A 25,391-nucleotide genomic window follows, 5' to 3' on the forward strand; every position below is an offset into this window, starting at 1 on the left:
AAATTAGCAAACAACCATAATATTAATAATAATAAAGAAAAAATAAAAAAGGAAATTACATGGAAAAACACTGCCACTTGCTTTTTTATATAAAGATCTTTATACACAGGCTATGGTTGAGGGTAAATCACTATATATATATATATAATTATTATTATTCTATCATTATTATTATATTATATTATACATAACATTGGTCATCAGACATAAAAATGTCAGGTGCTAATGTCATGATGCTGATACTATTATTAATATAAATATTATGGATATTATTACTACTATTATTACTATTATTACTACTATTATTAATACTATCACTACCATTATGTGTGCGATGTCTTCAAACTAATGTTATTACCATTATTAGTATTATATGTACACCTCTACATATTCCCCTTATTCTGCTGTCATCATTACCATGCTCATGTGTATCCTTACCATCATCAGATTGCACCTTACCACTGCATTTGCACTACCTCAGCATTCAATTTATTCTATTTTTATATATTTATGTTTATTTCTATCTTCTATTATTCTTCTTATTTTTCTATGTATGTCTCTGTATGTCTTACGTGCCAAGCTGCTGTGACAACTAAATTTCCCTCCGGGGATCAATAAAGTCGTCTAAGTCTAAGTCTAAATATTGTTTACCAGAAAAGGTAAAGTTGTCCTACAGCGCCGTCCAGCGGCTCAGAGGTTAAATGTTGCATGGCATTTTGTTTGGCGCCGATGGAGGGAGTCACTCCTGAGATCTTTGGTCAGTCAGACGGCAGAACTTCCGGTCGGCATTTTGTTCTACGAGAGGAGAGCCTCTTGATGATCGCAACAATCGTCATATTTCTCATTTACTGTCGAAATTGGCTGCACTCATTGTTTATGTCGGCGCAGACCGACTGAAACTCCGAAGAACGAATGTTTCCCCATGAATGTACGTTGAAACATTCACCCTTGAGTGACGGGAAAAGAACGAATCAGTCCGACCCGGATTATTGTTGATAGCTAGCTTGCTAGCTAACCAGCTAGCTGGCAAGCCAATCGAGTTCCTTCTGGAGGAGCTGCGAGAGAAGAAAGGGGGAGCTAGAGATACGGACACGGACACAAACCAAGCTAAAACATTCCCCTCCCTTTGAACGCAACATCCGAAGGTAAATATAATCACCTATCTATCTTTATGCAACAAACTTTTTAAATTGCGATTATGAAAAAGAACATTAACAAATGTTCTGCTGCAAGACCACCTACGGCGTCGTTAATCGTTGACCGGGAGGTAACGGAAGCTAGCGAACTAGCCAGCCAAGCTAGCTAGGTGTGTTTTTGCTCCGCCAAGGCGCACGGCCTCAACTGGATGTCATTTGTCGAGCCCGAGGATTGGGCCGTTGCCACGGAATTGGATTCAGAGCCGCTGCTTTTACATCTACCCACACTATCACATCGCATTTTCCCGAGCTCAGGGGAAAATTGACCAACATTCATCAACCCCGACAAGCGCTTCCTTGTATTATTTGAATTGGCGTCCCTTTATTTGAACGGGGAACAGCATCCGAGGCTAACCAACAACAGTTAGAGCTAGTTAGCATAACTAGCTAGCTATTAAAACACGACTATTGTTGTTAGCGAATGTTAGGCAGCTAGTGATCTTAGCTGCTATCGTGAGAGGTAACAGTAGCTTGGCGGTTAGCTCGAAACATCCAGGCAGTCAACTTCTTGGCAGTGTAATGGTTTTGTTCGCAAGTAGCGGGCTGCAGCTGGCAAATGAGCTAACTAAGGTAAACAGTTAAATGAACGCTAACGTCAACTACTCGTTAGCAAATTGTTATGTTGACACTTTTATTTGTAATTTTACTCCTAACGTTGTCTGCTGGTTGCTGGAGCTTTTGGCAGGGCTAATGTTGGTTTTGGTTGCTATTCTGTTTTGAAATGTTTTGAGTGACTTACATTACAGACTGAGCACTTTCGTTGCCTCAGATCTACTTACTTAACTATCGGAGTTTGCTAGATTTGTTGTTGTTAGTGGAATCGTTTATATTTTTCCCTCTTGGTCACAACGAATGCAGTTTGATCGCTCTCTGCAGTTAGCCAGTTTGCAGAGTGCGTACGGTGGCTGTCGGCTACTGGAGGATGCAGCCCCCCACTACTGCCGCCACCATCACAGTGCATCTGTTCCTTTGTGCTGCCTCCTGCCTGTCAGTCTCACAGCTGTCAGCCAAGCCCCTGCGTACTGAGGAAGAGCACACAGACTAAGCATGCTAATCTTACAGTTAGCTGATATAATGTTTACAATATCCATCTGTTGATTCTCTGTAACAGTTACGTCGTGCGGAAGCTGTTGCATGTATTTACAACCTGACCTCAAAGCTCGGCTTGTACTCCGGTCAGGTTGAAACATTATGTTTACAGATTTTCTGTGGCATCGGGATTCCGCAGAAGTTGCTTTCAAAAATGTTGCATTTCCCCAGAAGTTATTCAAGAAAATTTTCATTAGGTCAGCAGCGCTGCATACTGTGTCATTTTAAGTTTGCAGATTGTGCAGCAGTAATGTCATGCAGGGTTCCCATAGTCATGAAATTCTCCGAAAAGTTATGAAATTAGAAAAAAAATGTTTTCCAGGCATGGAAATAATTTTAAATGGTTTAACGTAATGTTTTGGAAAAGTTGCGAATATATATTATTTTGGCTGTTCAAATTATATTCTCAAAAAACTCAAAACTTGTCTGTGCAAAATATGTTCCTTGTATTATTCATTTAAAATCTAATGCTATTTAGCATACCTGAAAAATGATCAGACATAAAACATTTGAATTATAGGCATTAAATGCATGCACACTTACACAATGTGCTGAATATCCACCACACAATTACACTGGTGGATATTCAGCTGTGGTTTGTTGGCACATACAGCCTGGTGGCACAAATGTCTAATGAGGGAGCAAAGTAAGTTATCACTAACACAAATACCTGTGAAGTGCCTGTTTAATAGTATATGGTATTGTTGCTGTACAGGCCATTTTTTAAAACTACTTCAATAAAGTTATGGAAATGGAATGAAATATTATGGATAAGTTATGTAAAAGTTTTTAAATCAAAGTGCTAAATATGTGTGAGAACCTTGGTCATTGTAAATGTGAAATGCATGTTTGACACTCAGTATTGTGATTCTGCGTCTGGCATTCCTCGATTGTTAAGGGTTAGTTTTTTTTTTTTTTTTTAATTTAACTGCTTTAGAGATGTCTTTTCATCTATGTGTCACCAAAGAAGAATCAAATGCAGTTACCTGCCATGTTCTCTTTCAACAGATTGAAGGAGTAGGACTTTTTATCTGAAATGTCAGTGAGTCCACCCGAGACTGCACAGAATTCTTCAAAAAGGTATTATAATGGTTTGAGCTATTCATAATTTTATTAACTTGTCATTAATATCAATAGTACTATTTGTTTACTCTTAATTGAAGCAACAGAGAATGCTGGTAACTCATTCAGTGAGTGTTTAAGACTCATGCAATTAATGTCTGTAATTTCAGTGTCTATAATATGTAAACCCTTTATCATAATTTTGCGTTATGGAGACTGAATGTGGATAACAACAGAGTGCTGTACTGGCATTTATCGGCTCGTAGCAACTAGGTTTACACATCAAGCGTGGGATGATTTTTGAGAAAATTGCAGCTGGCTTTTCCCTCTGCTTTTTCTTGACCTCCTGCGCAGTGTTACTGGAAAGGTCAAGGACACCTAACAAGCAAAGGGATTTAAGACAAATTAAATGGGACACAGGGTCCTAATTTGTGCAGATCCATCATAATAAGATAGGAGTGAAGAGCCCAGTGGTTTGAAATTTGTGAAGGGAAATTGACTCCTATGGCATAAACACAAAGACTGACATCTGTGGACTACTTATTCAGTTTCACAGCACTAGCTGTATTAAGTGTAACAATAGAGGAATGCTATCTGTACCAACACAGATGGTAAAATATAATGCCAAAGCTTATTCACTGGAGTACATTATCACTGGGGCAGTATATTATTCATAAAGTATTTTAAGTAGTTAATATGATAAATGACCATCTTGCTTTTTTTCTTACAAAGCTCCTTTCTTTCATTTAACCTAATAAGCCAAAGAGTGATGTTGATCATGTGCGGTTGTATTTACAACTGCTTACAGTATATTTTCCATGCAGATATGTGTTGGTTTCCACTTCCACCAAGATGTTTGTGTATTGCATATCAGCTATTAAGGGAGATCTAAGTAATCTGATGTGACATTTAAATGACTCATAATAAGCATCAGTCAGTGTACTGAGGCTGAACTATGACTTGCTCTTTAAAGTGTAAAAAATAGTAAGCATGTAATGATTTTATTTATCAGTACATTGGACTCGTAATATTTTGTTTATCTGAAACGTCTTATGGTATATACCAGTGTTATAACGTGGTGTTGTTGAGCAGCAGGCTGGTCTAGTAATTAGTGACCTTGTTATGTAAGAGTAAGACCTGGATTCAATCCTCTGTGCAATTGTATATGTTGAGCATTTCTTGAGTAAGACACCTTTTTTGAATTTACGGTAGTGGCATGATATCCTTGATTTTGTGTCCTTGCAATTCAGGCAGAGAGTACTATAGATTCTCCTCTTTTGCATAAGTTACATATTTAAATAATAATATCCTACATGTATGAATGAAAATGGTGAGATCCATGGCAGTTTATCTTGACTGATAAGATCTATGAAGACACATTTATTTCCATCTTACAGATGATGTAACGGGCACTATTTCTCCCTCACAAAACATAACATCAGAGTCAGGGCAGACATGGCAGTATATTCAGCATTTTTTTTCTTTATTCACTGCATTTGATTCTATGTTTTTGATGTGTCTGAATAATATTGATTATTTTATTATTTTCAGTTTTGTTCATTTTTTCTCTGCCTCTTATAACACATACATTTTATATTTATTTTATACATTTTGCAAATCTATGCTTTCCCCCTTCACTTACTTGTGCCCTTTCTGCTCCTTCTCCTGTCCATTACTCATGCTGTTTTTTGTCTTTCTCTCTCCCTCACTAACCATCCTCTTTCCTAGGAGTCAGGAGATGTGAGGACGGGTGTCGTCCATCGACCCCCTGATCTACCTGTGTATCAACACACTCCCCCACCCTCACCTTCAGCATGAATGGGGATATGCCTCATGTTCCCATCACCACTCTTGCTGGGATCGCTAGCCTCACAGACTGTGAGTGACACGCAGCAGTGCTCCAAACACACTCTCACAGTTTTTGTTAAGTCTCGTCTTCCAGTGTAAAACGAAGCTGAATTATTGAACTGATGAAAATGATCAAATGTGATTGCATGTTCTGTCTCTTGCCTTGTCTTTCGCCTTCTGTCTACTTTTCTACTACCACGTTTCCTGTATTGCTCATGCTTGTTTCTCACTCTGCCTCTTTTTCGCCTCTCTATTTCTTTACCTCTCCACCTCTGTCCTATACATCATCTCTCTCTTCTCGCTCAGTGTTGAACCAGCTGCCCCTCCCCTCCCCTCTCCCGGCCACCACCACTAAGAGCCTCCTATACAATGGGAGGATCGCAGAGGAAGTTACCTGTCTACTGGGCTGTCGGGATGAGAATCTGGCCTCCCAGCTAGCCCATGGCCTCAACCAGGTCTCCACAGAGCACATGTGAGTGTTTAAGTGAAAGTTTGCTACAATATGCTACAATAAATGTTGAAGTGCGGGTAAAATAAAATCTGGGACTTTTTTCTTAACACATTATACATGCTAGAAAATAGTTGCTGAAAACACTTGAAAGGACTGTGAACCACACAGTATTGACTTGTTGAGATAAACTGCTCTATTAAGTAACCCGGCCTGTTTCAAATTAGCCACCACAACCATCACTTTCAGTCTTTTGTCCAAATTAGCTACCTGTCCTGACAGTTACTGCTCACTGCTGGCTGTGTGCAGTTGGGTTAGCTGCTGAATGGGAGTCTGTCGCTGTGTAGCGGCGCTCAGTCAGTGCCGCCTAGTGTCAGAGCCTTCAGGAGACACGCCCCCAGTGTTTCAGTGAACAGAATACTGAAGATAGCCATCTAGCTAGTGCTGTAAAGTGTTGCATACTTCTCGTGGAGATCAATCAGCTCACCAGCGTTACATAAAACAAGAACAGATGTTTGGGGCACAGAGTGGGAACGAAAGAGGCGCCATTCTCTCTATCACAGTGTACCATCAACATGATTTTGACGCTGTTATTTTAAGGTAAAAAGTTGCATAATGTTGTTTTAATTCTACACCGGAGGGTGTATTTTTTGGGTACAAATACTACATATTAAAAAGTCAAGAAAGTTGTCTTAAAAATATAGTTTAAAAAAGCAATTTATTTTGAAAGGTGTCACATTTGTTTGAGGTTGCACACTAGATAAAATCTAGTGTAGTGCTTGTGCAAGGAGCCACACGTTTTATATCAAGAGATTGATATATGTTTCTTAATATAAATCCCCTAGAATATATACACCTGGAAAATCTATGTAAGTCATTACATTGATGCAGAGATTCTGTAAACACAATTTTGCCATGAAGGAGCTCTATCATTGATTTTCAACTTTGCTCCTACATTTACAATACAGCAGTAATGAGTTTGCTACCATCTAATAAAACATATACACATAATTTTTTTCTTTTTCTTTAATGCAGTGACTAGTTGCATTCATACATGATTTGAAACCGTGTTCAGTGTATTTTAATTTCGTATTACTATTAATAATACCAGCCTCTTTTCTCTCTTTGACCATTTTGGAATTTGACTGAACTTATTTCTGCGTGTGTTTTCAGAGAGCTGAAGGACAACCTGGGTAGCGATGAGCCAGAGGGAGATGCACCACTGCTGCTGCAGACCATGCTGGCCAGGAACCCTGGCATCTTCAGGGAGAAAAGTATATAGATTAATACAAGTTGCACATAATGAAATGAAAGCACCAATCATAAAGATCAGCTTCATGTTAATATTTACAAACAATACACTGTATCTTCACTTCTAAACAGATGTTATGCAGCAGCCAATGGTACCACCATACAAGATCACCCAAAATTCCATGCATAGCCCTGCCCAGCCTGCAAACTTCCAGCCGGCTGCGATTTCTCCCAATCCATCAAGGTGGGTCAGGCTGCACAGTTTAGCAGGCTCCAATTTATCATAAACACTAATACAAAAATGACATAATAATAATAATAATAGCACCATATAACTTAAGACAAAAGTTATATAGTGCTATTATTTTACTATTAGACATGCAGTTCTTTTACTTGCTTGCTCACTTTCTTTGTCCCTGTTCATTCCTCCACTCTGTTCAGTCGGTTTGTGGCACCGCAGACTGGTTCCAGTAGTCGGTACATGGGCCAGAACAGTCCAGTACCCAGCCCCTACACTCCTCAGAGCCCTGCCCCTGGTTATATACAACAGTATTCCCACCAACAACCACCCAGCTATAACCAACACCAACAGATACAACAAGGTAAGAGTGTATGTGTGTGTGTAAGCAAGTATACTTGCAAACTTACAATTTCTTCTAAAAGGTGTACATATGGCTAAAGGTTCCCGTTCAGGAAGGCTTTGTGTGATGACCCACATCTGAAGAGATCTGTGCTTTGATATAATTTCAGAAATTCACATTTTAAACTGGTGCACTTAAGTATTGCTTTCTGGTGCGACAGCATCAGGATTTGATCAGATTATGATGTTTGTTTTTAATTTATGATTTGTTGTTCACCGTGTAGCATTATCCAGGAAAAACAGGGTGTGTTTGACACGTTGATAGTGAGATAGTGAGCATCCTTTCATCTCGTAGGTGTACAAAGGGCAATCTCTGTTTGTCCCTCACACGTTTTCTATAGTCCCCGGGGCAATTGGACATAGTTAGTCTCAAGCCGTCCTTTTGAACCTCCGCCAAAATTCATGTGACACAACAGAAAAATATATGCCACTGACATCACCATATTTGCTGATAGGACGATGGCAGGCAAAAAGATGAATATGGGGCCAATGCTGATGCTAAGATAATAAATTGTTGCATTCAGAGAAAGAACAGTTATATCTGTCAAGTAGTCAAATTCTAAAACTAAATTCTTGACTTTTGTTTTCTAAAGGCATGCAGGCTGGTGTGTTTGTTGCATATGATAAGCAGCTGTGATTTTGTGGACAGAAGCCTGTTCCTTCTTTTTTTAAGTCACTTTTAGTGAAAACTTCATGCTTGCTTTCATTGCTTCACAGTTGTTGCCATGTTGCTTTTTTACTTTATTTTTTTTTTAATTTGCAGCTGCATTTTGTTCTGTTTCATTAGGATATATAACTGGGAATAACAAGGGATTTTCTCAGTGTTATTGAAAATGACACAATGGAAACTAACGAGGACAAATAAAAAAAGTTAAATCTGAATTCAACGATAAAATAGAACAATTTTTCATACTTTAAAACAGTCAAGCAATGATCGATAATATAGCTTAATAGTAATAGTATTGTTCGATACAAAATAATTACATTAAGGAGGCCAGTGTGGCAATTTCACAACTTAAGTCCAGACATTCCTTAGGGCCAATACTATTAGTCAGTTTGGTTTATCACCGTGTTGTTATTGTTGTGCATGTTGGCAGAAGAGCAAAAGAAAATGCGGTGCAAATAATTGCAGCAAGTGTTTGTTATTCTCTGTGTTTTTGTGTATTTGAACTTGTATTAGTACAGATGTTTCTGTGTTCTGTACAAATTTTGTATTTCGTAATTTTTTTTTATTGGCAGCAATTATTTTAACGGTGAATTCCACAGTTCAAACTTCACTGTTATGTTAACCATTACTGTTGTCTATAATAGTAAAGATCTTTTGTTACTGGTCTAAGCTTGGGCCGAGTTTTGGTAAAAAAAACACGCCATCTAAATATGACTAACTCACAATTAATTTGATAATAACTGTGATTATTGTGGCTTCTACAAGTAAACGTAGCTGGCTGAAAAAACAGCCTTGCATTTAGAGTGTCTGCTCTGGTGCAGTCAATTGTATTCTCCCATTTCAGTGAGACCAATAACAGGAGGAACTGGTTTGCTTCCACCATGTAGTGATTTGCAGAGGTCTACTTGCTGCTCAAGGTAGCAGATAATAGCCAAAATGAAATTGCAGTTTTGACAAAAAGATATTTTTTAACTGTGTATGCAAACAATAAATTCAGTGTTATTGTGTTTTCGATATATAGTGGTTAGAATTGTAGTGATTCACTTAGCTTTCTTGTGGGTCTCATGAAGCCTCTCTGGGACTCCTGGAACTGAAGCTACATTTTTACAGTTAAACCAAAAAGTTTTCTGATGAAATCCATGTTCCAGTATGTGCATATTTACTGTATTTTTTAAACAACGTTCAGACACATTTTTAAGAGATGATTTTTTTTCCTGTCATGACCAGCAATGTCATAATTACCTCACTAATGGATGATTAAAAAAAATATATATTTCTCTTTCTTCTTTTATCATCTCAGTGTCTGTGGCCAGCCCCATGGTTCCAGGTGGCATACGAAATATCCATGAGGGCAAAGTATCGGGGCAGATGGCCAACGCTGCCAACCACCACTCAGACAGACACGGCACTGAGGACTACATGAATATTGTACACCGGCTGAGCAATGAGGTACGACTGACAAAGTCTATCATGAATGCATTATAAGTTTACTGACAAAGGCAGAAGTTTGCAAACGAATAACAATGTCTGGCAGTTAGATAATACTATCTTTAAAAAGGAAATTTCTATGCATGAGGTTTAGAATATTTGATATGTGAATCAAAAACATATTTTCTCCAAGCAACATTTAGAGCGCATGCGTGTGATGCCACTGTACATGAAAGTCCCCACTGTCTCTGCTCAGGGAGCAAACAGTGAGCTATCGATGGAAGAAAAACACGCAAAACACAGCTAATATAATCATGCTCACTTGTTCTATACACAGCACGAGGAGATTTAGAAAGAATTCAGGCCCAAGATTTGACAGACTGCCTCAGGCTTAAGAGTAGACACGCAGTTCTTAAGTTCTTATAGGCAGCCATGTAATGCTAACAAACCAGGCACAAGGGTGTCTGAATAAACCTGTCAAGCGACATATGTATGTGTGGTTATATTTGTGTGTTTGGTTTGTTTAGCTTAAAATAACCTCACCTTAAATAGCTTCAAAAAATGTAATATTTTTGGTATTTTCTATTAGTCGTTTTCAAAAATTTACACTGGTTTCGAGGTGAAATCGTCCTTGTTTATTGATGTCCGAGAGAATTATTAATATATATAGGGAAAGTCATATAACATGCGGTGAATGATCCGACAATAGTGCAGTATTTGGCATTAAATTAAATAAACATTGTGGTTCTGAATTGTGAGAAATAATTGGTGCAAAATTTAAATTATTTTTGTCATAAAATTTGTTGTGAAAAATATAATGAACCGGCACAATTGAGTCAGTCCCCCCTCGTTAGAGGAGCTTTATTTAGGTCTGTCACAATAATTATATCATAGACGTACTGAGCTCAGCAAAAGTTATCAAGATCATGTCCATATGTGTTACAATATTGCCCTTGTGTTTGTTTACATAAGAATGTCATTAAATTTTTTGCCAACATGATGCCAGCTTTGTTGGTGACAATTGGACTATAAAAATTGGACTTGCTATCTGTTTTAAGATTGTTTGTGGGGCCGTTTTTTGGTTGAAAATCCAAGCGCTTAACTTAATCCTGCCTTGTCTGTGTGTTGTTCAGGAGGGGGACTCCACCATGAGGAATCCTTCTTTCTCCCTGAGGTCTCCACAGTCTGGCTGCTCCCCAGCAGGGAGTGAAGGAACGCCCAAACGTAAGGACACAGAAAGAGGAACAGCCTATACACCTCGCCTACCTTGTGTCATTCAGGAAAAAGCCGCCTATGGCACTGTAAAACTCATGATTTTAATCTCACAGCAACAGGATGAGTTGTGATACAAGGCCAAAGTGATTTTCATTTCAGTGCTAGTGGCTATCTTTATATAGCGTCGTGCACATCAGTTGTCATCACAGTGCTCTGTCTGGTTTTCTGTGCTTTCTTTTTACCTGCCTTTGGAGGATAACTTTCTTCTCTATTTTGTGTTGCTTCATCTCAGCGGGTTCTCGTCCTCCGCTGATTCTGCAGTCACCGCCTCCCTATGCGCCCTCACCAAGAGAGGGAGGACCTGACCAGAAACAGCAGCTCCAGCAGAGAAAGAAGGCCCCGGCAGTGAAAGAGGAGAAAGATATGTACGACATTGTAAGCTCTCCAAACAAGGACTCTACGAAACTCACCCTCAAGCTCTCCAGGGTCAAGTCCAATGAGTCCGATAACCAAGGTAAGGAAGATTTGGATCGGCTCAATCTGAACTGGATCCCCAGTTTTTAATGCAGGTTCTTACATTTCTAGTTTCAAGTGTAACCACATTCACTGCTATTTAATCATTTAGCAGCACTAAAAAGAGGTATGCTCTGGTCATGTCTTAAAGAACAAAAAAAATCCTGTCAGTACTGGAAATCATTTTAAATACAACCTTGTAAAAAAGTTTTTTCAATATTTCAGGTGACATTCTGCCGGGAATGGACCAGAACTCTGACAACATGGAGGCAGAACTGGGCTTTCAGCAGGTGCCCGTTCTCCAGCAAAACCTAGGAGCTCGGCTTCAACAGCAGCAGCAAGTTGGTGGTGCCAGTGGTCTCCAACCTCCCAGTTCCCCTTACGATGAGGCAGAGCTGGATGCCCTAGCTGAAATTGAAAGGATAGAACGAGAGGCGGCTAGTGAGAAGTGCTCCAAGGAGGTCCAAGATAAAGGTGTGTAGAATATCTCTAAATAAGATTAAATGGATAAAATCTGAACAGTTGTGAATTTATAACTTGGGCTGTCAAAAACAATTATTTTTTTAATCGCAGAATTTTATTAGGTAATTGTGATTAATTGCATTTTAAAATTTCGAAGTCCATATTTAAAAGGTAAAGCAATTCCTACCAGAGTGTCTTGATTACGGATCAAATGAATCAAACTGCATGGGACTATTATAAAATAATTAATTAATTAATTAATTAAAGCGAGAGTCACGGGTACCCATAGAACCCATATTATTCATATATCCTGAGGGCAGAAGTCAAGGGACCCCTTTGAAATGGCCATGGTGTTTCCATCGCCAATATTTAGCCTAACTTTGGAACATTATTCAACCCCCTTTCTGTGAAACTAGTATGACATGGTTGGTACCACTGGGTTCACTTGGTTCCCCATGTTCTCTAGTTTTATATGATACCAGTATCATTGCTGTAGCTGGAAAACTCAGTGCAGTACAACCTCTTAAACAAAGAAATGTGGGCTGGCGATTAAAGTGTTTTAAAAACAAAAGTGTTAAGTACATACTTTAATGGCATTGCGATGAATGCATAACCGCTGACAGCTCAAGTTATGACTTAAGGTTTTACAAATATGTTTTATCTTCATGTCTTCCTTTTTACAGACAAGCCACTGAAGAAGAGGAAACAGGATTCTTTTCCTCTGGAGCCAGGTGCAGGGGGACCAGGAGGCCCCACGGGTGCCCCGGGCAGTGGATCAACAGGAGGGGGCAATGCTGGCAAACTGACCCCGCAAGAGGCCACCGCAGCTGGGAATGGTGCCAGCCGCCCTCCCCTCATGGTGAGCATCGACCTCCAGCAGGCAGGCCGAGCTGATGGCCAGCTCGACCCCTGTCTGGCTGCCCCTATTCCAGCCCTTGAGGCCCAACGCTGGCCTGAAGAACCAGCTAGTGGTCCAGCGGCAGTGGAAGGTTCTGACACAGCTTTGCGGTTGAAACCAGATGGGCGACCGGAAGTCATCAAGAACAGGGTCGATAAACATGACAGCAGGAGAGATGGTCGGGAGTCATCAAAGCACCGACACGATGAGAAGTCCTCTGACAGACGGGGAGACATGCCAAAGTCATCAAACAGAGGGGAGCACGGAAGAGACAGGGACAGAGAATCTGACAGAGACAGGAGGCATCGGAGCGAGGCCGGTGGTCGAGACAGACGCTCCCCTGACTCTCGCTGCCGAAGTGATCGCGATAGGTTCCGGGCTTCTTCCACTGGAGAGCCTGGTCGGAGCGGCAATAGGCACGATGGTTCCAAACCGGCCTCATCTGCCTCTGGTGCTAAACTTCCAGATTCTTTCCCTGCTCAGCTCCTCGGAGGGCATAGTGGCGCACTGAAGAACTTCCAGATCCCTAAGGTGATCTGGGCTGACGCAAACCAAATATCTACCCACCTACCAATCATTCAGCTTTCACTGCCTGCAATCTCACAAAACCAAATCACACCACTGCTCACTCTTGTTTATGTTTATGTTTTCCCATTTTTAAGCCTGTTGTTTATTCCTGAGATTGGTCTAAAGTTTCTGTTAACACATTAACCCACACCTAACCATCTGCTAAAAGTAGATTTTTTTTAGTTGTGAGTCATGTGTATGAACTAAAGCAAATAACTTAAAGAAATGCTCCACTGCTGTTTCTCAGATGTTTCATGTGGGTAAATGTTTCCTTAAGCGCTCACTGTCAGTATCATGCAGCCCAAAATCCTTGACAGAAAAAAGCAAATTTTCTTTATGTTGCCAAACTTCCATTTGTTTCATCCTTTCGTACATCTCTTGTCAATGTAGTGTTCAAAGCCTTCATGCAACCCCCAGCCCCATACCATGACAGCATGCCCCCACCACAGTAAACTGTGCTGAGCAAATAATTGAACATCATAGTTTTTGTGTTTGCTTACAAAAAGGGCACAGTTTTACATGTATTACATACAATATCTTATTTTTGCTCTTAATCAGGAGCTGCGGAAACAAGTAGCGAAATACTATAGCTGTGCGAGCACAAGACTACACTGCCATCTGGAATAGTTTCAAAGTTTGCCCGAAATGCTGAAGGAAATATATATACATATACATATATCACAAATCTGCAATAAGCTTGGCAAACCATTTGACAACTGCATAGCTGTCTTGCGCAGTCTAATTTATTGCACTATTATGGCAAATGTTACGACCTGCATGCTATGTTGCTGTTATTTTAAAGACACTGACAGTGCATGGAGAGAAGCTTCCATTAAAAGCAGATAATTCTCACTGAAGCTTCGATGCCCAAAAACTGATATTCAGTATAGCCCTAATAGCTAATTATCCACACAGTATACCAGCAGTGACTGGCATGCCTACTGAAAATGTGGCTTTTTGCCTAATTTTATATTGAAGTTGCCATTAACTCAATTAAAAGTTGAAAGGATTAAAGTGGCTGTGCTGCCTCTGGTTTATGGAAATGTAACTCAAACTGATCAGTTATGAGGTCACTGGCATTGGTTAAGGAAGAATGAAACTGAAATCTCTCATTTAGGCCTGTCATTCATCATTGGTGAACACTGCAACACTGACAAAGAACCATGAATTGACCATTACTATTATGGTTTTGAGAAAACTGTGGATTATTCCTTTAAGTCTTTGCTATCAGAACTTTATTGGAAATTAACATCAAAATCACCAATCTCATGCCAATCAGTTTGATCCATTGTTTACTTTTTTAAAAATCTTTCATGATTGTGGGTTTTTTTTTGTAAACAAAGACCATGTTTTTCTTGTGCAATAATTTAAAGTGTGAATTAATTGATGTTTGAACTTGAAACTTCACAAACTCAGAAGACTTTCCTGACTGTTCTTGTTTGTTTGTCTTTTTAGATCAAACGTGATAAGGATGGCAGTGGGTCAAATGACAGTCAAATGTGGGGACAGCCCAAGGTTAAACTGGAGAGGCTGGGTTTGGTGCAGGACTTTCAGAAGAGACCCAAGCCTGTCGTGGTTCTGAAAAAGCTCTCTGTCGACCAGATCCAGAGGATCATCCGACACAGCAAGTCTGGAAAGAACAGGCTCTCCTCAAAGTCTGGCAAAGGTAATAACAAGAAGTTGTTTTGCTCATTTCTTTTAAATGAACTTTTTCCACACTCATGGTACATTTTTTTAAGCACTGACATTCACAAACAATAAACTTTTTGATTATTAACTTGAAAATGTTATTGTCAAATTCTCAGGAGGTATGGACCCAGCAGTTTTAAAGGAGCTGCCCCCAGAGCTGCTGGCCGAGATCGAGTCAACCATGCCCCTGTGTGAAAGGGTAAAAGTGAACAAGAGGAAACGAAGCACTGTAAATGAGAAGCCCAAATATGCTGAGGTCAGCTCGGATGACGACTTTGATCCAAATGGAGAGTGTGAGTCAAATTATTTGATTCAGTTTGTTCTCGCTGCTAGTCTTTGCACAAGGTTGTAGCACGAGCATTATTCTAAAATGTAATCTAACTGAGATGGAAGGACTCTGTCTGTATATGTGAGCATCGATTTTCTTTTGAGAAAATCTGGTCATCCTATCGACTTCACACTTGGGTGTTTTGCTGTGGACTAACGGAGACACAATGTGGAGTCTGCGGTTTTTTGGATGAGTGGTTCTAAAGAAAGCTGCAAGCAGCAACACAGGAGGCCGAGCAATTGGCCCACTCCGAACAACATCTGTTGTTTTTCCAACCCACTTTAGATGAAGCCACGCCCATTTCCATATGATGAAAGCTGTGATGGATGTGTCACTGAAAGCTACGCTCACATGGGTCCTGCAAAATGTGACAGCTACAGTAGCTTGGAAAATACATTTACATTTACTGTTTACCAGACCACAAATGAGACAACTCTCCACTGCCAGGAGACGGACCTTCATTTAACAGCTGTAGTAACTTGAAATCAGCTAGCACATTCCTGTGGTAGTGCTACATCTAACTTGTGTACAGCAGCAACAGAAAGTTTTCTGATCTCTGCAGGGATCTCTGCGGTCCAGGATCAGACTCCTGGTGCTGGGTCTTGCCCTGGCTGGATTTGAGTTGCTACAGCTTATTTTCCACTATTTTCTAAGCTTCTGTGGTTGTCACAAAGATATGACCAGTATGAGTGCAATTCAATATAACGCAGCTGTTGAAACTTCTGTCATACAGAAGTGGCCATAGTTTCATCTGAAATAGGTTGGAAAATTGGCCAATGCGAACAGGCTTGTTTTGAATTGGCACTGCAGAAATAAACCTTAATGAGCTGACAGTTTTTAGCCTATTGAAATTACTTTTTGTGAAGATTTCTTCTCAGAAATATTTTATAATTTAATACCAACTAACTGTGAATGGTTTGTTGTACTTTTTTTATTTAGATTATATGGCCTAATTTATTTATGCCTAATCTCTACAGCTGCAAGGAAGCGGCAGCGCCGAGACAAAGACAGGTCCTGGGATATGGAGGAAAGAGAGCGCAGGGGTTCAGGGGACCATCGGAGAAGCGGGCACCGGGACAGCCGACGAGGCTCAGGGAGCCGCTACCGAGACTCCTCTGACGAACACTCACCACCACCTAGCATGAGTGAAAGTACGTATTCAAGTCATCTGCCATAGCATTTCCAATTATACATTTTTCTTTTGTGTGTGACATTGATAGAGCTACTTTGTTTGGTCTCCACAGCTGAAGCCAATTCTACATGATACTGGGCAGTGATGTTGTTATGTCCATATAATGAAAACCAAACGAATGACATAATATCACAGATTTGAAAAGCATGAAAGGAACCTAGAAGTGAATAGTTTTATTAATGATGAATGAACTTTTAGAGAGAGTGTTTGGTATCTGGCACACACATTTCAAACAAAACAAACAGCAGAAATATTAAGATGGAAATTGTCTATCTCAGTTGCCAGAAAAATGAAGATGAAGGAGAAGCAGAAGAAACGGAAAGCATATGAACCCAAGCTGACCCAAGAGGAGTTGATGGACTCATCCACATTCAAGAGGTTTTTAGCAAGCATCGACAACATCCTGGAGAATCTGGAGGATGTGGATTTCACCGCCATGGGTAAATATCAGTGCTGACAGGCTTTAAAAATTGTGGTCAGCTTTGAAAATCCAAATGCAGAAACCTCATTCTGTTTTATTGTGGGCTTGCTTTGCGTTTTCCAGCAGCAGATGATGACGAGATACCTCAAGAATTGCTTCTCGGTAAACACCAGTTGAGTGAGCTGGGCAGCGAGTCCGCCAAGATTAAGGCCATGGGCATCTCCAGCAGGGTACTGTCTATAGTATATTATTAAAAAGGTGTTCAGTTGGGCTGTTGAGGATGTGTGGTGCTGCTTAAAATGTAGGTCTTAATGGTCTCTGTTGTTATAGATCCCATCAGACAAGCTGGTGAAGCTGCTGAACATACTGGAAAAGAATATCCAGGATGGATCCAAGCTCTCCACCATGATGAACCATGTGAGCATGCGAATTTTGTGTTATAATACAGAAATCCATAAAATATTCCTTTAGAAAAATGAAAAGATACCCACTGGCAGCAAAAGTAGATTTTTTTAAAAAAAAAAAATCCTACATATAATTCCTATGCTAGAACTAAACAAACAAACAAAAAAAAATTTGGCCTTCAGATAGTAGTTTATTTCTGTACAAAGCATTCAATTTATTTTCCTCTCTGAGCTCAGGACCAGGATGCTGAAGATGAGGAGAAACTTTGGCGAGACCTGATAATGGAGAGAGTCACGAAGTCAGCAGACGCCTGTCTGACAGCTCTTAACATCATGACCTCAACGCACATGCCGAAGGCTGTCTACATTGAAGATGTCATAGAGCGGGTGCTACAATACACCAAGTTCCACCTTCAGAACACACTGTACCCACAATACGACCCGGTCTACAGGGTGGACCCTCACGGAGGTGAGCATTAAGAAAAATGGCTTTATTTTATTGGATTTTTTTTATTTTTATATGTGCCTGGGCTGATTGTGTGAGCACCTTCCATCATGTTTGTTGGTGGACAAATGTGTTACAATATGCAGCAGAGTTCCTGCAATTAAAGGTTTAGGTTTATTTATAACCAAAGCCAAAATATTATGTGACATTTCTTTTATCATGAAGGGGACATGTTTGTAGTATGTAAAATAATGGTTCATGATCAGACACAGGATTTACATTAGTTACTCTTGTCCATTCAGGTGGCCTGTTAAGTTCCAAGGCAAAGCGTGCGAAATGCTCCACACACAAGCAACGTGTGATTGTCATGTTGTACAACAAAGTGTGCGACATTGTCAGCAACATCTCTGAGCTCCTAGAGATCCAGCTACTTACAGACACCACCATCCTCCAGGTAAAAACTAAAATAGCTGAAAACAAACACTGTTAGACAGCAGTTATCTGCTTATTAAGCCAAAAATTGCAAACCAGATGAATACCATTCCCTCTTTCTTTCCAGGTTTCTTCCATGGGAATCACTCCCTTCTTTGTGGAAAATGTCAGCGAGCTGCAGCTGTGTGCCATTAAACTAGTTACAGCAGTAAGTATTTTTTCTTTCTAAGTATTTATCTAAAAAGACTGCCTGCAGCAAGCTTTTTGGGTTACTTTATGTGTAAAACTACATTGCAGTTTTTTGCTGCTAAACTGATCCTTGTGATTTTGTGTCCGTGTCTTGCACGTGTTTTTATTGTTCTATAATACTACGAAGGTTGAGACTAACCACTTTTATTATTTTCTGTCTCCAGGTGTTCTCACGTTATGAGAAGCATCGGCAGCTGATCTTGGAAGAGATCTTTACCTCTTTGGCCAGACTGCCCACCAGCAAACGCTCCCTCAGGAATTTCAGGTAATTTGCTTTATATTAATTCAGATTGATGTATGTCCATTAGGTGTCGATAAGACATCAAGTCAGGGGCTTTATTACTCTCTGCCCAGCAAAATAAAAAGCAAGAGAGGAAAATGTAAGTAGAAAAGTGTGATGTGTGTTATTCATCATGTATCCTTGCCCCCTGTGTCCTCAGGCTGAACAGCTCAGACCAGGATGGAGAACCATTGTACATCCAAATGGTGACAGCTCTGGTGCTGCAGCTGATCCAGTGTGTGGTCCATCTCCCCAACGACAAGGACGTTTTTGATGAGTACGACAGCAAGGTAGGACAGCAAGCAGACACACAAAACCACCACACAAGCAAGCAAATATACAATTTATGCAAATAAAAACACACTCAGAAAAATGATTTGAGTCTTTTTCTTGTTTTAGGTCGATCAGGACGTGTTGATAACCAACTCGTACGAGACGGCGATGAGAACAGCACAAAACTTCCTCTCAGTCTTCCTCAAAAAGTAATTGCCATTCCATTCTGTACGGCCTTGAAATATGCTATGTACTTTTTGCATGACACTAAAGCTGTCACCTTAAACATTTATTAACATGTGTACAATGCATGATAATGCTTTTGCTACCTGTCACATGCATTTCCACCACCGTTTGTTAAGCCCTCTGCAGTCAGTGGAAATATGTATCAAACCACTCCCATTCTTGTGGTGTGCATGTTTCTCCATTTGCATGCTTTGAACTGCACCAGATGCAACAATGTGGGGTCTTGCTTGTCCTTACCTTGCATAAGTGTGTCAAGCATTCAAATGCTCTTCTGAATTTTACGTGTCTTCATTTTCTGGTGGTGTCATGGTTCTTGACCCCCGATTATGGTTACTATCATTCATTCTTTCTCATTATGCTTTCCTTTTGTACCTGTTATTCCCCCTTTTCCTCTTCTGCCACTTTCTTTGTCTTTCCTCGTCCTCAGGTGTGGCAGTAAGCAGGGAGAAGAAGATTATCGGCCATTGTTTGAGAACTTTGTCCAGGACCTGCTCTCGACAGTAAACAAACCAGAGTGGCCTGCTGCAGAGCTGCTGCTCAGTCTGCTTGGTAGACTACTGGTTAGTATGACAGAGCTCTTTCCTTAAACTGGGAACGCAACTATTTGTCTTAAGTGTTTCCAAAAATAGACAACCCACTTTAATAGCATGGATAGCTTTGCCATCCTTTGATAAAAAGGAACCCTTTTAACTTAAGAAGTTGCAAGTCATTATTTGGAAAGTACATCTTCTTGTTGTATGCATTCTTTACATTTTTAACAATAGGTTTGTAAAAGTTGTTTTGGACAATAGCAGTCAAGTATTTCAACATTTTAGGATGCTTTAATGAAGAAGGTAATTAATCTTAAATGCACTCTGAAGTTTTGTTTTTTTGGCTTTCTCACTGTCTGCTCAGGTCCACCAGTTCAGTAATAAGCAGACAGAGATGGCTCTGAGAGTAGCCTCTTTGGACTACTTGGGCACAGTGGCTGCCCGTCTGAGGAAGGACGCAGTCACCAGCAAAATGGACCAGAGATCAATCGATCGAATCCTACAAGAGGTAGAAGAACAACCTCACACTGATGACCACACTGTCTCCTGGCACATAAGTTGATGATTTTAATGAGCAAAACAAGTTGAACGGAACAAGCAGATAATGTGTTTGTTATCTCTGTTTCTCTCGTTATGTAGTCTCAAGGTAGCGATGAGACGCAGCAACTGCAGAAGGCTCTACTGGACTACTTGGAGGAGAATGCTGAGACAGATGCCTCACTAGTGGTAGGTCTACAAAAGACTGAAAACCTTGTCCATGTTCAGTGTCTCACATTGGCACAACACTGGAAAACATCTGTTGTAACTGTTAGCCGTAAATTCATGCTGTTATCTGCTAAAATTACTCAACTCCACCTTTTCCTTTCAGAATTAAATCGCTACATTGAAGGCACATATAACAATACTGGCTTATTGTATCACTTACTGTGTGCTAAATGGATTGTTTCATTGATTTCTTATATGAATCAACTAAATCTGATACTGAGACATTCTTTGTCTTCTAGTTTGCGAGAAAGTTCTACATTGCCCAGTGGTTTCGGGACGCCACCACAGAGGCTGAAAAGTCCATGCGGAACCAGAACCCAAAGGATGAGGACTCATCGGATGGACCACAACATGCCAAGGAGATGGAGACCACTGGTGAAATCATGCAGCGTGCTGAGAAACGCAAGAAATTCCTGCGTAACATCATCAAGACCACACCGGCTCATTTTGCTACACTGAAGTAAGGATCTATGAATGTATAAGCAATATACTCCATATTCTTCATATAATGTAAACTTACTTGACCCATCTAAACCCAGTTACAGCCTCACCCCCGCTTCTATGGCTGTATTATCCAATAACATTGGTCCTTTTTGCCCTTCTCTGCAGAATGAACTCTGACACTGTTGACTATGAGGACTCCTGTCTGATTGTGCGTTATTTGGCCTCCATGAGGCCGTTCGCCCAGAGCTTTGATATTTATTTAACACAGGTAAGATTTGAAAGTTCCTACCATAAGTATCATTATTTTTTTTAATAAATCACAGCAGCAAAATGAAATAATCTGTTAAGCCGTTGACATGGTATACAACAGGCTCACTATTATGGCTCACTGGTGTTTGTTTTGTAAACTGTTGAACTGAAAATAAAGTCATTTTGTGTAACCATAGGCTTTTGTGTTTAATTTTTTATAGATATTGCGAGTCCTTGGGGAAAGTGCCATCGCTGTAAGGACTAAAGCCATGAAATGTCTGTCCGAGGTTGTAGCTGTGGACCCCAGCATATTGGCAAGGGTATGCCGTGAACTGTGTTCATGAAGACAATTTTTCATGCCTGAATTGCACGTTAATATCCCACACTGTGTATGTTGTGGGAGTCGTTACTTCTGTTCTTGTCACATTCTTGCTGTGTCAAATTGTTCTGTCCTGTTTTTTCTATGCTTTCCTGTTGTGTATGCAAGTTATCTTGTGGTCTTTTTTCCCCCCATGCTGTCTACTGACACTCTCTTCTCCTCCTCTGCAGTCTGACATGCAGCGTGGCGTCCATGGTCGTTTAATGGACAACTCTACCAGTGTGAGAGAGGCAGCTGTAGAGCTGCTGGGCAGATTTGTGCTCAGCAGACCCCAACTCACTGAGCAGTACTATGACATGCTCATAGAGAGGATACTGGTAAGTTGAGTCACTGTAGACACAATATTGTGTGTTGTGAGGTCTCATGATGCCCACATGAACTGAACTGAGCTGTGTCATCAAGATGTTAATGTATAGTTATTGATGTGTTAGTTCAGTGATCCCCAAACAACCACTCACCCCCCATCAACCTGCGCAGTTGTTTGCATGACAAGCCGTGCATTTTGGGTCCATTGTCTCTTGCTGTCTACACCAAACCACATTAAATGATGTCTTTGGTAGTATGATTTATTTGAAGAGAACATGTTTAAGTCATTGCCAGTCTATTGATAACTTGACTTGGGCAATAACATGATGTTGCGTTGAAATTGTCTCAGCACGCCACTAATGAAGTGTGACCTTAACCATCTTACTGTGCACGGGCAGTCGACTGCTACTCCTAGATAGCAAACTTCTGACGAGGTGTCTTTGAATTGTGGTCCAGTTATTGTACATCTTTAAGATTGTCTTGTGTGGGGAAAAACAGCTTTTCTCTCTGGCACCATCACTTCAAAACTTAGTGGAAATTAGTGTGGAAGAGGGGCAGCTGTTGAATGCACATATGCAAATGCAGCGAGCAGGCGCGCGTCTACTGCGGAAAGAAAGTTATGCATTTCTGGTGTCTGAGTTTACATGAGAAAGCACTGCAGGGATTGAGCTTGAAAAAGTTTATTTTGGATGTTTTGAGTCAGCTTTTAAAAGATGAAAAGAATTTTAACAGGAGCAGTGTACAGGTTAAACACTGATCATTGTGATGGCCTTAGTAATATAATCTATCTATATTGAAATGCAGTCCAACGCACAAGCTCTGTACTCATTCTTTGTACTCAGCATCTGAGACGTGAACATCGAAATTGTTGTGCCTGTTGTCATGGAAATGCTCAGGAGGGTTCATGAGAAGTTCACTCTTCATTACAGTCTTGTGCTGCCACCTATTGGCAGAAAAATGTTATCGCATCCTTTGCAGATGTTTCTTTCGTATATGATGAAAACAAGAGTGCTGATTTTTGTTGCAATGCTTGCGGTACACTGCAAAGCTGTTTATTAATTCAATTTTTCTTTTTGTGCGCAGGACACTGGTATTAGCGTTAGAAAACGGGTGATCAAGATCCTCAGAGACATCTGTCTGGAGCAGCCAACCTTCAGTAAGGTTACGGAGATGTGTGTGAGGATGATACGCAGGGTCAATGATGAGGAAGGTATCAAGGTAAGAATCTACTGCACCTTTGTCTCTTCACAATTTTAGTTGTTTTGAGATATGGCTTACATTCTTCATAAATATTATTCTATTTATTTATCATGACCCTTTTTGGATAGATCTCAATGTATTGCAGTATATCCATCACAAAACCAGTGAAAGATTTGTACAAAGTAATGACACATGAACTTGTGCTGTTTATAGAAATTAGTGAACGAGACATTCCAGAAGTTGTGGTTTACTCCAACTCCAGCTCATGATAAAGAGACCATGACCAGAAAGATCCTCAACATCACAGATGTGGTAAGTTCAACTGATTTAGCTTGTTTGTTGTATCCAGTAATAAAAGCAATAATTCTCTTGAACCTTCACCCTGTATCATTTCTGTCTAATGGTGAAGTTTGGCCAAAGTACTTTTAATTCTCATGTCTGATTTCTTCTTCAGGTTGCAGCGTGTCGAGACACCGGCTATGACTGGTTTGAGCAGCTTCTCCAGAATGTAAGTAGTTGATTTTTTTCCCCAGAGCTTCACCTGATGGGAAATATATCAATGTCGAAACCCTTTTCAAAAAAAAAAACATTGTCCCTCTCGCTTTAGCTTCTCAAGTCTGAAGAGGATGCATCATATAAGCCAGCCAAAAAAGCGTGTGTTCAGCTCGTTGACAATCTGGTAGAACACATCCTCAAATATGAGGAGTCTCTTGCAGGTATGCAAGCTATCATTTGACACCAACTTAAATTGTACCATTATGCAACAGTTGATTTTATTTTTAATCACTGTCTATACTTTTCCCTCCACTACAGAGAACAAAGGTGTAAACTCAACACGGCTAGTGGCGTGTATCACCACCTTGTACTTGTTCAGCAAGATCAGGGCCCAGCTCATGGTCAAACATGCCATGACCATGCAACCCTACCTGACCACAAAGTGTAACGTAAGTTGTGTATACTGAATCTATTTTTTATTGCATAATAACAAAATAATAATAATAAATGATATTAAAAAATACATATATCTTATTGATCCTTCACATTAGCCTGGGGAAATCAACATTAAGAACTCTAAGAACTGCCTATTCCACAGATTGAACTGTGCATCGGAAACTATTTTGCAAGGGTTTTTCTGATTGGTGGATTTAAGGACCACCGGTTGAGTTATTATTGGAGCCTGATCTATCAGAACTTCCCCAGTAATTACTGTTGTGTTGTTTCTCCTGCAGACTGCCAATGACTTCATGGTCATCTGTAATGTGGCAAAGATCTTGGAGCTTGTGGTTCCTCTGATGGAGCACCCCAGTGAAACGTTCCTTGCCACCATCGAAGAAGACCTCATGAAGCTCATCATCAAATACGGCATGACGGTGCGTGGCTGTGGCTTTTTAGAAATGTTGGGTGTGGAGCCATGTTTGCTGTGTGAAATGTTAACTGTCATCAGTGTTATAGAGATGACATGTAATCTTCTTTTCTTTTCTTTAGGTGGTCCAGCATTGTGTGAGCTGTCTTGGAGCTGTTGTCAACAAAGTCACGCACAACTATAAGTTTGTCTGGGCTTGCTTCAACAGATTCTATGGTGAGATATACAGTTAGCAGCTTTGATTTTGTATGTGCAGTTTTTGCAAGGATAACAGTGTGCAGCAGTGCAGCCTTAAGCCTTAGAGTGACACCTGTACCACAATCCAAGACAAGGAAATTGCTTGTGTTTAACGTTTCTAAACAAGGTATCAAATTAGAAAAGAGTAGACTATAGTTTGACCAAACCAGCGCAAGAATAAAAATAGGACACACTAATAATATTGGTCTTTTTATGAATAACTTTTTAATCCTTTATCGTTTTTATTTCAGGTGCACTTAACAAGTTGAAGGTTCAGCATAGTGAGGATCCCAACAGCACGACGTTGGTAGCAAACAAGCCTTTCCTGCTGCGATCGCTCTTCACTGTGGGTGCCCTGGCCCGGCACTTTGATTTTGATCTGGAGGAGTTCAAGGGCACCAACAAGGTAGGATTGCAGTCAGTGTTTCATATTATTTGGCAGGCACGACAACATTGCAATGACTAATATTATAATCACCGTCTGAGTTGCTGTCTGTGTGTGTATCGTCATGGCAAAATGTAGTCGTGGTGGCGCGTAATGTTGCAGGAATTACCACAGAAGCTGTTTTGAGTACTTTGGCAGGTGTTTAAATGTCTGTCTGTGGACAGATTGCGTCACAACCAAGATTGTTTATTGTTTATTATAAGGATCCCCATTAGCTGATGCCTAGGTGA

The 25,391-nt window shown here is 40.2% G+C and overlaps 1 protein-coding gene across 3 annotated transcripts in view; it reads left to right on the top strand.

The window, feature by feature from the left end:
* Window positions 1-755: 755 nt before the first annotated feature.
* nipbla (NIPBL cohesin loading factor a) overlaps window positions 756-25,391 on the top strand; it is a 32,620-nt gene continuing 7,984 nt past the window's right edge. Inside the window, exons 1-39 of one of the 3 annotated variants that reach the window (XM_042487573.2) lie at window positions 756-1,145; window positions 3,294-3,365; window positions 5,076-5,225; window positions 5,502-5,667; window positions 6,817-6,917; window positions 7,027-7,138; window positions 7,336-7,496; window positions 9,502-9,650; window positions 10,763-10,853; window positions 11,137-11,358; window positions 11,583-11,831; window positions 12,503-13,248; window positions 14,740-14,950; window positions 15,090-15,266; window positions 16,279-16,452; window positions 16,772-16,933; window positions 17,038-17,144; window positions 17,245-17,331; window positions 17,556-17,787; window positions 18,066-18,217; window positions 18,323-18,403; window positions 18,609-18,709; window positions 18,885-19,014; window positions 19,124-19,206; window positions 19,671-19,803; window positions 20,138-20,281; window positions 20,413-20,499; window positions 20,778-20,998; window positions 21,148-21,250; window positions 21,453-21,551; window positions 21,781-21,927; window positions 23,000-23,134; window positions 23,330-23,428; window positions 23,571-23,624; window positions 23,724-23,832; window positions 23,930-24,060; window positions 24,346-24,486; window positions 24,602-24,695; window positions 24,968-25,122. In XM_042487573.2, coding sequence (XP_042343507.1) covers window positions 5,162-5,225; window positions 5,502-5,667; window positions 6,817-6,917; window positions 7,027-7,138; window positions 7,336-7,496; window positions 9,502-9,650; window positions 10,763-10,853; window positions 11,137-11,358; window positions 11,583-11,831; window positions 12,503-13,248; window positions 14,740-14,950; window positions 15,090-15,266; window positions 16,279-16,452; window positions 16,772-16,933; window positions 17,038-17,144; window positions 17,245-17,331; window positions 17,556-17,787; window positions 18,066-18,217; window positions 18,323-18,403; window positions 18,609-18,709; window positions 18,885-19,014; window positions 19,124-19,206; window positions 19,671-19,803; window positions 20,138-20,281; window positions 20,413-20,499; window positions 20,778-20,998; window positions 21,148-21,250; window positions 21,453-21,551; window positions 21,781-21,927; window positions 23,000-23,134; window positions 23,330-23,428; window positions 23,571-23,624; window positions 23,724-23,832; window positions 23,930-24,060; window positions 24,346-24,486; window positions 24,602-24,695; window positions 24,968-25,122 — 5,610 coding nt within the window. In that variant the 5' untranslated portion in view covers window positions 756-1,145; window positions 3,294-3,365; window positions 5,076-5,161. The remainder of the gene's footprint in view (window positions 1,146-3,293; window positions 3,366-5,075; window positions 5,226-5,501; window positions 5,668-6,816; window positions 6,918-7,026; window positions 7,139-7,335; window positions 7,497-9,501; window positions 9,651-10,762; window positions 10,854-11,136; window positions 11,359-11,582; window positions 11,832-12,502; window positions 13,249-14,739; window positions 14,951-15,089; window positions 15,267-16,278; window positions 16,453-16,771; window positions 16,934-17,037; window positions 17,145-17,244; window positions 17,332-17,555; window positions 17,788-18,065; window positions 18,218-18,322; window positions 18,404-18,608; window positions 18,710-18,884; window positions 19,015-19,123; window positions 19,207-19,670; window positions 19,804-20,137; window positions 20,282-20,412; window positions 20,500-20,777; window positions 20,999-21,147; window positions 21,251-21,452; window positions 21,552-21,780; window positions 21,928-22,999; window positions 23,135-23,329; window positions 23,429-23,570; window positions 23,625-23,723; window positions 23,833-23,929; window positions 24,061-24,345; window positions 24,487-24,601; window positions 24,696-24,967; window positions 25,123-25,391) is intronic. The other 2 variants (XM_042487574.2, XM_042487575.2) reach the window with 2 other exon arrangements.

This window comes from Plectropomus leopardus, chromosome 4 (genome assembly GCF_026936395.1).
Source record: "Plectropomus leopardus strain MGB_pleo_1.0 chromosome 4, ASM2693639v1, whole genome shotgun sequence".
Lineage (NCBI taxonomy): Eukaryota > Metazoa > Chordata > Actinopteri > Perciformes > Serranidae > Plectropomus > Plectropomus leopardus.